Genomic DNA, 12,847 nt, shown 5'->3' with positions numbered 1-12,847 from the left:
ACTACTGCTGCATGCTATATCGTTGTGCATTTGATAAATACATTTTGATTGATTGTTTGTCTGCCAAAATGAGGCGACCTCGCGGTACTTTCGTGGCACAATACGAGATTTGGAACCATGATGAAAAGTCGTGCGGGAATCGTGAAGTTACCCTCGTATAATTTGACACCGTCTAGGACAGAAAAGGCAGCGAGATTCAGCAATTGCAGTCGATAAATTTGGTAAATTTCGAGTCCTATTGCCCGACGCCGGCTTTAGAGGCACCTTTCAATTAGCACCTTATAAAGAACTGAAAACCGCAGCTGTCTTGACTTGGTGTCCTCTTAATTAGTTTCTTTGGGCCATTAAGCCCTGGGAGGGAATGAAAATCAGACACACAGCACTCAATGGCCAGGGGTACCTACCCCTGTTCTACTGTATATATTTTCTTGTCTGAAGTAAAATGTGTTTTTTTTGCAGGTTTATTGAAGGGTTATTTGTAGTCTGTTCTCCTTGGGTCGAAAATGAGTTTTGACAATAATGACCAGGTGGAATAAACATGGCCTCCCTCTCTATAAACGGACGTGTGTGGATGCTGCCAGGGAATCCCCCTTCTGTCTGTTACATTACCCACGGCATCACTCGAGGCCCAGTATGGATTCCCCTTCGTCCAGAACTGTGTGCAGCCTACCCCGTACTTTCTTGTTTATCTACAGTGGAACAATTTAGCTCATAAATGTCAGAACATCTGCCATTATAGCCAGCTCACAAAGCTGCTGCTTCTTCTCTGCTCTGCCTCTTGTTAAACAAAGGTGAAACAGCCATGTGAAGAACACAAGACAGCTTTATGAGAGAAAAGATGTAGGAGTGGAGTATGGATATCATATCAGGCTATGCCCTAAATGGCTGGGTGAGGTTCAGAAAAACTGGCAAGATTAATCTAGAAAGACTCCTATCCTGGAGCCTAGTCTGTGTGCTAAATTTAAATAAAGGTGTTTATTATTCATATCAGGGATTCTCAATATTTTAAGTATACTGTATATATACACTGTTTAGTATCTAGTAAGATATTGTTATGTATAGACTTCAGCGCTTTTATGATGTTAATAACTGTTGTCAGCAACAATATGTTCATTTTCAAAATACTGTGTCCTTCTCCCAGAAATTAATCATTTGTGGGAGAATCACATCAACAGCATATTTCCTTGTCGGAACTCCTTCACTTCCAAATCTTTCTTCACGCAGATTTACAGAGAATGGAAAAGCCCGTCTGACACACAGACAGTAAATAGTGAAGGGGTAAATATAATTTTTAATCGTGTGTGTATCCATAAACTCTGGGAATTTCCCATGAGATAGGAAATTCCCATAGATTTAAAAGCACTGTCTGTACGTCTTACCCAAAGGCTGAGTGGTTTTTGGTTAAATACTATGTCATTATTGTTGTTGTTCATGTTGTTGTTTGGTTTGTCTGTTTTTTAATAGGAAGAGCTTATCTTTCAGCTGCTGTAGTTTGGGTGTACAAAACAATTTAGTCAATTACAGTATTTGTAAGGGTCTTGGTTAAGTGGGAAATCTGGGTTTTCCCAAAATGTGTTTCAAATACTGTGACTGCTTCAGGCAATCCTTAATGATAAGATATCTTGCCACAGATAATTCACTCCCATTAACTTGTCTTTAATCTCTATTTAAATATGTGTGCCTCATTTTAATAGACAAATCATTAACTATCTCCCTCATTGTTTAAAATATGCCTGTAAAACATGTTTAAAAACAGTTTTACCACATCACAGTTTTTTTTTCTCAGTAGTGTATACCAAAAGGGCAAAACATCCAACTTTCTCCAAGAAAATTATTTACCTGAAATGCAAAGGTTTGTTGTAGGAGTAACAAAGTGAATACCTAAAAACAAAAGTTGTCAAATTCAAAGGTCAAACATGAAAAATATGTTTTTTTCATTACATTTAGTTTGTTCATTCAAATTTCGTACACGGTTCTGTCAGTACAGTTGTATTTATTCCAAGTTTTGTTACACTTTTTTTTCAGTGTCATATGAACAGAGACTCTAGTGAGCCCAAGATTTTGGGAGATCATCCTGCTTTCACACTGCAGCAGTTTTACTTCACGTTAAAAATATAATAAAGTACTCCATGTAATTCATATCTTTTCCAACGTCTTTGGCTGCTTTGTATAACACACTTAAACTCAAGGAACACTCAAGGGAAAAACCAAGGGGAATTTGAACACAAAATGTTTTTGGCAAACGGGCACAGAAATTTGTAGGTCTATTTCAGAAGAGCATTTCCTTCCAGTATCACTGATGCAACATGATATTTCCAGTAAAAATTGTAATTTAGGTAAGGTTTAATGACCATTACAATTGAATAAGCTACATATACAATGACAACATATGCAGCTTTAATTCTGCACGGATGAGATTTAAAAATGGTGTAGAAATATCACCCTCCTACTTGAAAAAAAGTGTAAGACTTTGTTTAGCGTGGGATGCAAACTAAGCCCTCCTTCCACCAGTGGGAGGTGTGCCGACCCCATCGAGTCATCCACGATAGGAAAAAAAATAAGAAAAAATCATGACTTATGGCAAAACGTTGAGTAAAATACAAATCTAGCTCATTGACCACTTTGGAGCCCTGAATCACAAGGTACAAATACTGAAATATCCTTAAAGAGGAATTGGAATTTCCCTGCTTTAATAACCTTCAATAGTCTATTTCCACTGAGGCCACCCCTTGGATTTCAAATCTGGAAGTCCTCAAGCTGTAAGGAGCCAAGCACAGCTACAACGGAGCGCTTGCAGTTAGAAAACACGCTCAGGAGCTGCATTTTCGCTTCTTGCTCTAAACCTTCACAAAACATTAAGGAACTGTGCTGGAACGTGACAAGGGTGCAACATTGAAAAGGCCACCTCTACAGCTTTCAGCACGTCCTCGAAAATACAAATGGTTATTTCGGTGTATTGGAGATCATGATGACAGTAAAGAAAGAATGAGGGGCTGTAAAAGGTGCTGTAATCAGAGTTTATTACGAATACACGGTTTCCTTGTATTCCAATGGTAAAGATGTGTAACTAAATTGACACAACGTTGCTATAAAGATCACACCATACAGTATATAACTTCAAGAGTCATTTGTACAGTGTAAGCAAGGTAAATGGGAATTTACATTGGAGTTTTTGTATTTTACCTGCACGAGCTCAATTCCCCCTCCGTGCTTTTTGTTCAATCTTTGTTTCAGTGTGTCGTATGACGTACTTGTATTTAACCACACACAAAGGCACGGGCTGAACGGCAGGAAGTGTGAGATAACCCAGGAAGTTTAAAGATTAAAATATGCAGCCCTAAAAAGTTCCCTTTCTTCAAAGTAGGTGGTTCTGTGGACTCTGGATATATGACGTGTGGCATGCTATCTTTAGAAAGCCTTTTCCTGTGTTCTTTACTTTTAGTTTTTAGGGCCTGTGTTATTTATGACAGAAAAAAAAAACATCAGAAGAATGCGTTTACATCCCGTAAGCAATTATTTTGATTCATAAGAACCAAAGAACAATAAAATTCACTTCATGCTGTGCAAATTGTTTCTTTTTTAATGTTTTTGTGAAATGCATAGGATAGGATTTGTTATATATAGTTTGTATATGTTGATATATAAACAATTTTAGATAAAATACATGAAAGATACTAAAGGATATTCTGTATCTGTATTTTTCAGTTGCATCTAAATTTCACATTTGGATCTACAGAGGGTGGAGGAAGTTCAGTAACAGGGCTTTGAATGCTCATGCATCGAGACATGAAAGAAATAATCCACTTTTCATCTTTTAGAGAGGTTTAACAAGCATCTAAGAGGAGCCCTTGGAGTGGAGGCTGGCAGTTTCAATTCTGATCACACATACACTTCACATTTGAGGCTGGCATGTCAAACAAACCATGACAGCCTCAAGAACAGAGACGATGAAATGACTTTTTTCTCTTCTACAGTATATGACATCACTAAACTCTACAACTGTCAAACAGCAATGAGTCACAGATTGGCTCCTGTATACTTGTAGTCAGTGAAATCATGAGGCACGCATGATGTTAGCTTGAAATGCACCTTTCTCAAATACCAGTTGAATGCTAATACTTTTAAAAGCTGTCGTAGGATTATTGGGTAAAAAAACAAAACACTGAACCCAAAGAGTGTGTACTGGATCTCTGAAAACCATGTAATTATGAAATAAAAGGGAGCCAGACAGGGCTGAAAACTAGTCTGTGAAAACAAGAAAGATTAGTAATGAGAGGAAGTAAATCATCCCATTCATTCATTCATTTGGTTGCCATTAGCTAACCATTCCTGCAGTCCCAGTTTCTCTCTCTTTTAAATTTAGGATCCATCAAGAACAGGATTTCTTTTTTACAAGGTGATCTTAGAAGTATGCAACATTGCCGCTTTTGTAATTAAAGCACAAAGCAATATTTAATGATGACTGTTGCTGCTTTAACTACAGAAAGAAACATCAGACGACTGTGAAAATCCTTTCTCGTTGTTCCTGACAATGTTTAAGAAGCTTTAAAAGGCCGGTACACAGGAAGGCAAAACAAGCGTTCTGTTTATGAAATAGAAAAGGATTGGCCATTTGACTTTCTCAGAAATGCTTGCCAGCGAGATAAGGTAAATTTCCATTCTCCTTGTGATGTGTGTTGACTTCTTTCACCTTCTGTTCACTCAGTGGGAATGTTCCTACCTTGAGCTCTGGGATTTTTTCCAGCTCATCTCTTCCACTCCGCTAACAACTAAGAAGCCTTTCACAATGGTTCAGAACTTCATGGTGTTGCCCCCTGGAAAGATTTTGATAATTCGAAGCACTTTCACTTTCAAATTGAATTGAGCACGATGATTTCTTCGTGAAATGGGGGTGGGGGAGATGAACCGATGAAGAATTTGTATCTCAGAGTCATGTGTTAGTGGAGGAAAGTACAGTGCACCCAGTGACCCGCCTCTGGATTGTGTTTGTATACTTCTCCACCTCATCTTCTGGGCAGTGGGGGTGCACCTAGGGGCGGTGCTGTACTTCAGTGGAAAATCAGCCGGATCTTCTTCTTATATGCCAAATTTCTTTGGGATCCTTTGGGGGAAAAAAAGAGTTAAAAAAAGCAATTGAAAGGTCAGATATTTATACATCTAGTTACAGACAGATAGTATGGATCAATTAAATATACCCCTGCTTTGGGGGATAGTCAGAGATTATTACAGTTCTGTGTTAAAGGGTTGCTAATCATTAAACGGGGAAGAGTGATGTATTTTTAAGTTGAAACCTTTGAAGCAGACAGGTGATTCCCCACTGAGAAGTTGAAGTGATTGAACCTGCTGAATGTCAAGTTTTGGTCCGATAAAAAAGAAAACCACCAGAAATAGGCCAATATGGCTTAGCAATCAAGAGATGTACTTCCTAATAAAGCTGCAGGCTGGGCTTTCGTCACACAGTTTTGTGGCATCACAGGTATTTACAGTTGGCAGTTTCTAATCCTGCAAGACATTACAGCCAAGCACAGTTAATTATTGAGAGTCTGTCATCTCTGAGTCCCTGAATCCCAACAGTTTGCAAAGATTTACATCCATCGTTTTCACACAGCCAGATGTACTGCTTCAGAAACCTGCTCATTAGCACTTTAAGTGTGAAGAGGGAGCTACAAATTCACTGTGAGCATAAGAACATAAGAAAGGTTACAAATGAGAATGGGCCATTAGCCCATATAGCCTGTAGTGCTCACCGATGTTCATCAGTGCAACCGAATGTCATGGTGTGAGTAAGTCCTCAGGTGGACATGCCAGCAGTGTAAATCCTGTTTAGCCATGAGCCACATTATTGTTCTAGGCTTGTTAAAAAGACAGGGTGCTCTACATTTTTTTTTTAGCTAGTCTTATGGTTATTAAAGGGTTGCTAATTGCCAGTTGGGGAGAAGTATTATTATAAATAAATGGAGGCCTTTAAACCTGACAGTTTCCAGTGAAAGTTAAAGGAAGAGGGAGACCAAGGGTCACTTTTATGGATTTCAACTCCAACAAAATGTCAGCTCAGTATTGTTCTCCACATCTGATCTGAATGTGCATTTATATCCAGTTTCAATTCCATTAAAAGGTAACACCCATTAAAAGCAGCCTTCTGCAACCTGCTGCTGTTCATGGGGGAATATTACTCCTTTGAGTTCTGGGTTTTTTTTCCAACTCATCTCTTCCACTCTGCTAACAACTACACAGCCTTTCATAATGGTTCAGAACCTCTGGGTGTTGCCCCCTGGAAAGATTTTGATAACATGAAGCATTTTCACTTTCAAATTGAATTGGAACGCCAATATTTTTTTTGGTGATGTGGGAGTGGGAGTGGGGGGGGGGAGATGAAACCTAAAATTAATTGAGAGCCAAGTCTTATTTGACAGGGGTTAGAGGGGGCTGCGGGGGATGGGGTGTTGGAGTGGTTGAACAGTCTACTCAGGGGACACATCTCTGTATTGAAATGATGCCAGTTCTTCCTAAGCTTGTTACTGTGGACTTCTACCCATAAATGGCAGATTTGAAAGATGCAACTCTGTTTACGTGTATGGTAACAACACTTCTGAAAGTGGATGACCCAAGGACTGTGACCACCTCTTTGTTTTTTTATTTGATTTTGTGGAACCCCAAGTCCTGTGAGTCATACCTAAGCTCTAGTTTCAGCTCTTATCTGTGATGTAACAGATGGAGACCTACTTTTCAAATACTTTCAGGATGAGACTAAGTCACTAATTCACAGACTGTGCAAATGAGACACTCAGCAATGCTAGCAACCACTAAGTCTGAGAAGGAACTGTGGATGTTCGATTCCATCTATAAATTTTGTTTACATTTTTGTTAAAGTAAGATTCACAAGTCAGTTCTACTGCACAACTGAATTGTATCTGATCTATAACTTCGGAAAGGCCTATGACGAAGGTCACTTGTCCCAAGAGCATAGTATTTTAAAGAAGCTGGCAGTCATGTCCACCCTACCCATGCAGTACAACCATGGAAAAGATGTCAGTATATGACAGATCTGGCATGTTTGAGTAAAGCGACCCATGACACTTTAACTGCATTGAGCTTCTCTGTGCTAGTTAGGACAAAGAGAATAAAGACAAGAGTTTTCTTTGACTTCATCATACAGGCACTACCCCAAAATCATGACTTTTTACAATTTGTAAGTTGTCAATGATGACATTACAAATATACGTTGGGAACAAAGAATCTAAAATTTTCTCCATACGTGTGTATTTGAAAAAGGTTGTTCAGTTTATATTGCAGGCAACCTGAGGTCTTTCATACCACCTAGAGGCCACAGATGGCATGTCTTAAAGGATGATGGACCAGCATTAGGTTAAGGGCCCAGCCTCAATGTCTGACAATGAGCCAATGAGGTCAGAGGGTGTATGGGACAGTCCAAAGTCATTTAAAGGCCATCTATATCCTTCAAGAACCCATTCTTTAAATCAGAGGCGTTTTAAAGTGGAATGGTAGCTGGTTACTATTTCAGCTGTAACACCATCCAGAGGTAGTGGATTCCTGCAGCCAACTGCAAGAAAAACATTTCAGACAAGACCAAAGGACCTACCAGAATGGAAACTAGACCAAACTGACAGACCAGGTGTCACCAGCAGTTACAGACTTGAAGCGTCTTAGGACTAGCACCTGGGAGATTAATGCACAGATGTGTGTGGAAGTGAGGTTAATATATGCATGGAAAGGCATATTTCTTTCCCTTTTTACAAAATATCAATCACATTACTGTCCTCATAATAGATGACACTGCTAAAGTTTTTAATGATTTCTTAATGTCATTTACCCGAAGAAAACAGCCATAAAAACATCTATAAGCATTTTAAACACCAGCATTTGGACAATTCTATTCCTCATTTTTTTCTATTTTAAGGTTCAAAGATCCCTTAATGATTTATTGGACTTACACAAATGCTCATAAACCATTTCTTTTGCTCTCTGCCTCGATTCCATCATAGGTGTGCTTTTCTTCTTCTTAGGCTGTGGATTTTGCCGTCCTGCATTTTGGAGCCCATCTCATTCAGGTCTTGAGCATTCACGTTTTCACTGCAACCCTAGTCTTCCCTCTCCTTTTCTATTACTGATTCTGTGATTTAACACTTACCCTTTTGCCTGGCGCATCTTCTTGCTGTGTTCAAAATACCTCTCTCAATCAGCAGTATTCCTCACTCTGACATTTCTGACCATATCAACCCGATTTCCACCTTCCCATCTTGCATTTTTAAACCAGTGTACCAAATGTTTCCAATTCTAATCATCCTTGGAACTTCTTTTTTTCTGTGTCCTCTGCTCCAATCTCTGCTCCGTACAGGGTAATCAGATGTGGTTTTACAGTACATAGTGGCAGACTTGAAGTAAATGATTTCATGTTTGGATTGTGAACAAGAAAGTCAACCTCAATTCAAATTGAGATTTAACAGACATTACAAACAAAGTAGACAAGTTCCTCTCAAGCCTTTTTGAAAGTTTAAAATATTTATAAGCAATATACCAAAAAGCACATTTTTTGTGCTTAAGTCACCAAGCATTGCTGATTTCTAAATGGAGACAGATTTCTGAAGTTCAGTTTGCAGTGCAATGGTATCTGCAGTACTACGTCTCAGACTACCTTCAAATATATTTTCGCATAAAGTATGCTGTTGCATACTCTAAAATACTACTCTGAGTATTAGACAAATTGAATGCCAATAATCTCTTTAATTTAAGTAGTACCTGCTTTAATTGGCGAAAACATCTACCTCACTGCACACGATGATCAAGATGATACTCATCAAGATGTACGCTACACGCGCAGGCAAATTTCCTTAATTTTTTACCGTGAAAAAAATGCTGCAAAGGTTATTTTAGAAACTCCAAAAGGAAACGTATATATTTTCAACAGACGTTAAGGTTTTACGTGCTATACCTAGATTTAAACCCACAGCAATGAGTGCCTTTGGGTTACTTCCAGCGAATTCAGTCTGTCTCGCTACACTGGAAATGCGAAGATGTCATGTTTCCCTTGCGACAAAAACTCTGGATACGTTTAAAAAGTGAGTTTCTGACACTGTAATGTCTACTTTTCTTTTGATTATGCATGCATGATGCAGTAAAATCAAGAAATTTGTCAGGGTGATTACTCAGACACTGTAAGGGGGTGAGATTGAAGCTACATATCTAGCTTAAAGTGTTACCTTTAAAGTGACTATCCAGGGGTGTGTTGATTAATAAAGTGTGCTATTTGGGATTTCCATAAGCATGTTTCTAAATGTTATTTTCCGTAAGCATGGGGTAAATAATGTAGAACACTTATTGCTAAAACGGTTCTGAAGCACATGTATAAATAATAATAGATTTACAGTATTCTGAAAAATTAATCGTAATCTTTTAAGGGAGCATTAATAAGACTAAACCCTTTGCTGCAATAAAAAATGTAAAATAACAAGCACAATATCTTTTTACGAACAGTGAAAGGAATAAACATTCAGGACACAAAGGAATCTTCCTGCCATACTACTGTATTCCATCTTTCAAAAAAGAAAGACAAGATTTTTAATATTACTTAACAATATGTTAAAAAGTAGCCAGTTTGGCTTCAGTGTTAATACAATATACACTCTATAACAGGTTCGATAGTGTGAGTACTGTTCTTTTCTTAAATTCCATTCTGCAAGTAATCTGATACAAGCTGGCTACAGGTCAAGAAGAAAAAAAAACACATAACTTGAACACTTTTGAACAGTGGATTGTGAGACAAAAAGAAAAATGCATTGTCAAGTATCAGCCCTCCTTCTTTTTTAAAACCTTATTGTGTAGAAAGCTGGAGTAAAGTAGAGTGATACTGACCAAGCCCATTCCCTTGTCAGCAATCTGAAAGAAGTGCTGGATGCATGTGTGATAGAAGCCACAGTTACAGTGAAAAAAGTTTTAATGGTTTCTTTTTGGAGGACCTTCATCCAAACAGAACGTAAGCAGCCTGGACTACTATAGGTGGGGGAGGGGGGGGGGAAGCCAGAATAAATCTGAACAAAAGTCATTTTATGTTCTAGCTTCATCAGGATATGGCTACAGTCAAGAGAAATGTCCCACTCACAGACTACAAGCACACAAGCAAACAAATTCAGGTAGAAAGTAGCTTTTGTTTTGTTTTTCTTTTTTTTTTTCAGTTCTGCAAGAATATCAGGCCAAACGGGTTCTTCACAGACCCTCGCAGCAACAAGGACAAGGCAAGGCAGCAGAAGCTCAGAGGCCAAAGGAGCTTCTAGCACAGCAGGGCTGAGTCAGCAGTCAGTGATTGGTTCCTGCCAATGTCTTTTTGTATGGTTATCAGTGTGCAGCAAATGTGGTTTTCTTCAAGCTAAAGTTTGACCAGTTGATGGAAAGCCGCTGTCTAGTCTGTCTAGCAGAGTCCAAACAAAATCTGCAAAGAGAGTAACGTATAAGTTATATTCACAAATATTCACAATAGCTTAATTTCACTGTTGACACCATACCTAACAATATATGTGTGTGCTAAAAAAGACAGTAATACATTGTTAATGACATTCCTGTTATTCTTAAAGTCACTAATCCAGGCTATGTAAACAAAGCCATTAACACATTGATTGATGAAGGCAACTGGTATTGCTGATGCCAACCTCCACCTCCTCCTCCAATCGTCTACAGAAGTCAGACGGCTTGAAATTAAAGTCACTGACTTGTCTGAGTCATGCTGCTAATCACTGTATGACTTTGAGATGACCAGTGTCTATATAGGTTTCATATTCTTCAGAATATACGATACAAAAAACCAAGAAATTTAAAATCTTCATTTATCTTTAAAGTTTTCTGAAATTGAATGGGTGGCACATTCACTAAAGCTGAAATGTGGGAACTACAGCTAAGATACTTATGCAATACTTTAGGAACTTTAATACCACACATTTAATAGAATATACAGATACACTGAAAATGAAATCCAACTTTAATCATTATACTGATTTACATAGACAACACTTCCTACTCTATGATATCAGTTCTCCAAGCGTTTTTCTTACTTTCAGCAAAACACTTCTGCAAATATTCATAAAAGTGCATTTAAATGGTTTACCAGTGTTATAAAGAGATTTTTATCACACAAGGCATATGTATATTACTCATCTATGCTCCTTCTACAGTGCAAATACTGTAGATTTATCTTTTCTCAAATTTAGAATAAGGTAGGGAAACACATTGATATTTGACCTTTTAAAGTACTCTACTTCTCGTTCTGTTTCATCCATTTCCACGCTGTCCAGGTCAATGTCTTTTGGCAGGAACACATCATCTTAGAAGAAAAACAGTTATTTTCCTTTTATAACACAAAATAAATAAAAAGCAACATTTATGGAAAAAAAAACCATTTCAGTCAGCATCATAATATGCCTCCTTGTCTTAAAAAAAAAAGTCTCTTTTTATAAAACTATTATAAAAAGCTTCTGTAGATAAAGTAGTCTAATTATTGTTTTTTCTCATAAGTGTAAAAGAATAAATACATCTAATGGGGTGCACAATATTAAAGTAACAATACAAGAAGAGTCATGCGCTAGCTATTACAAAAGAATTTTTTAATGCAAACAACACATGACAGAACTTAAGTAATAATGAAACAAATGTGAACACCATTATGTTTGGGAGTCTTCCTGTGAATACTCACCGATGGAGTTGTTGAGCTTATCTCCCTTTTTCTTTTTGTTCTTCTTGGCCTTTCCTTTAGGCTGTGGAGATTCGGCTGTGCTGGGCTTGCTGTTCTGCTGCTCCACCTGGGGAGGCAGCTCTGTGACTTCAGCTGCCTTGTCCTCTCTCACGTGATTTAGCTGCTTCTTGCCGTTTAAGCTGTTGATCTTGTCTTCCCTTTTCACTTCGCTCGAAGGATCCTCTCCAGGTTTAGGCTTAGACTCTATCTGAGCGCCGTTAGTAGTCTTCGCGGTCAACTCTGTACCTTTGGATATTTCAGGGGACTTCTTTGCTATCTCTGTTACAAGTTTGCTTAGTGGCTGCCTTACCTTTGACTTTCCATTCACTTCTTTCTGCATGAGAGCTTCAGGAAGAACAGGTGTGTCCACCTGTTTCACCTTTGCGTTCTTCTGGCTCTGCATTTGATTAAGCTGCCTACAGTCTTTTCCATTCACCCAGGTCTGCTTAGTCATAGTGGGCTCATGCACTAATCTCTGTTGCTCTTTATTGTCTTCCGGTCCAGTCTGAGGACTGGGTAGCTGAATAATGTCTTGCAGTAGCTGGGGTTTACCATTCTTAAAGTTGTCCAATGCGTTCTGAGCGGTTTCCTTTAAGTGTTGGGGGTTCTGGGGTGCAGCAGGTTCTGCTTTTTGAACCTCTTTTGTTTTGTCTTTTTTCTTTTTCTTTACAGCCCTCAGCTGCTGGAGCTCCTGAAGCCTCAGCAGCTCCTGTTTCAGCGTCTCCTCCTCCCTCCGCCGCTGCTCCTCAAGCAACTGCTGCTGCTCCCTCTCCCGGGCCTCGGCCTCCAGACGAGCCTTTTCCTCCATCTGCGCAGCACAGAACACGGGCTGTTAATCCACAGACAAACTCCGACAAACTACAAAGGGTTACACATGGCTCCCTGCTCAGTGCGCAGCAGTTCAGGTCCCACAGCCCTGCACCTTGGACGTGTTTGTCCAACATCTGGCTTTAGGGAAGCAAACTGCAAATGTAAATCCTATTTTTATTTTTTTCAGCCTTCTGTATTAAATATGTAACACATTCCATTGGTTCCAATACATTGGTTCCAATACTCGGTATATATCCAAGCTTCATATACAATTCCTTCCCCCAGTCGAGACATTTCTTG

General features: G+C 38.8%; 1 protein-coding gene across 2 annotated transcripts in view; it reads right to left on the bottom strand.

Moving 5' to 3' along the window:
* Nucleotides 1–9,524: 9,524 nt before the first annotated feature.
* Nucleotides 9,525–12,847, bottom strand: part of fam193a (family with sequence similarity 193 member A) — a 29,109-nt gene continuing 25,786 nt past the window's right edge. For both annotated transcript variants that reach the window (XM_088647467.1, XM_088647554.1), the window contains exons 21-23: nucleotides 11,699–12,545; nucleotides 11,248–11,329; nucleotides 9,525–10,444 (exon numbers count right to left, since the gene is read on the bottom strand). In XM_088647467.1, coding sequence (XP_088503593.1) covers nucleotides 10,351–10,444; nucleotides 11,248–11,329; nucleotides 11,699–12,545 — 1,023 coding nt within the window. In that variant the 3' untranslated portion in view covers nucleotides 9,525–10,350. The remainder of the gene's footprint in view (nucleotides 10,445–11,247; nucleotides 11,330–11,698; nucleotides 12,546–12,847) is intronic.

The sequence above is a fragment of the Lepisosteus platostomus genome, chromosome 1, assembly GCF_059453375.1.
Source record: "Lepisosteus platostomus isolate fLepPlt1 chromosome 1, fLepPlt1.hap1, whole genome shotgun sequence".
NCBI classification, from domain to species: Eukaryota; Metazoa; Chordata; class Actinopteri; order Semionotiformes; family Lepisosteidae; genus Lepisosteus; species Lepisosteus platostomus.
The sequence above is the reverse complement of the archived record's forward strand: the minus strand, read 5'-3'. Positions and strand labels throughout refer to the sequence as shown.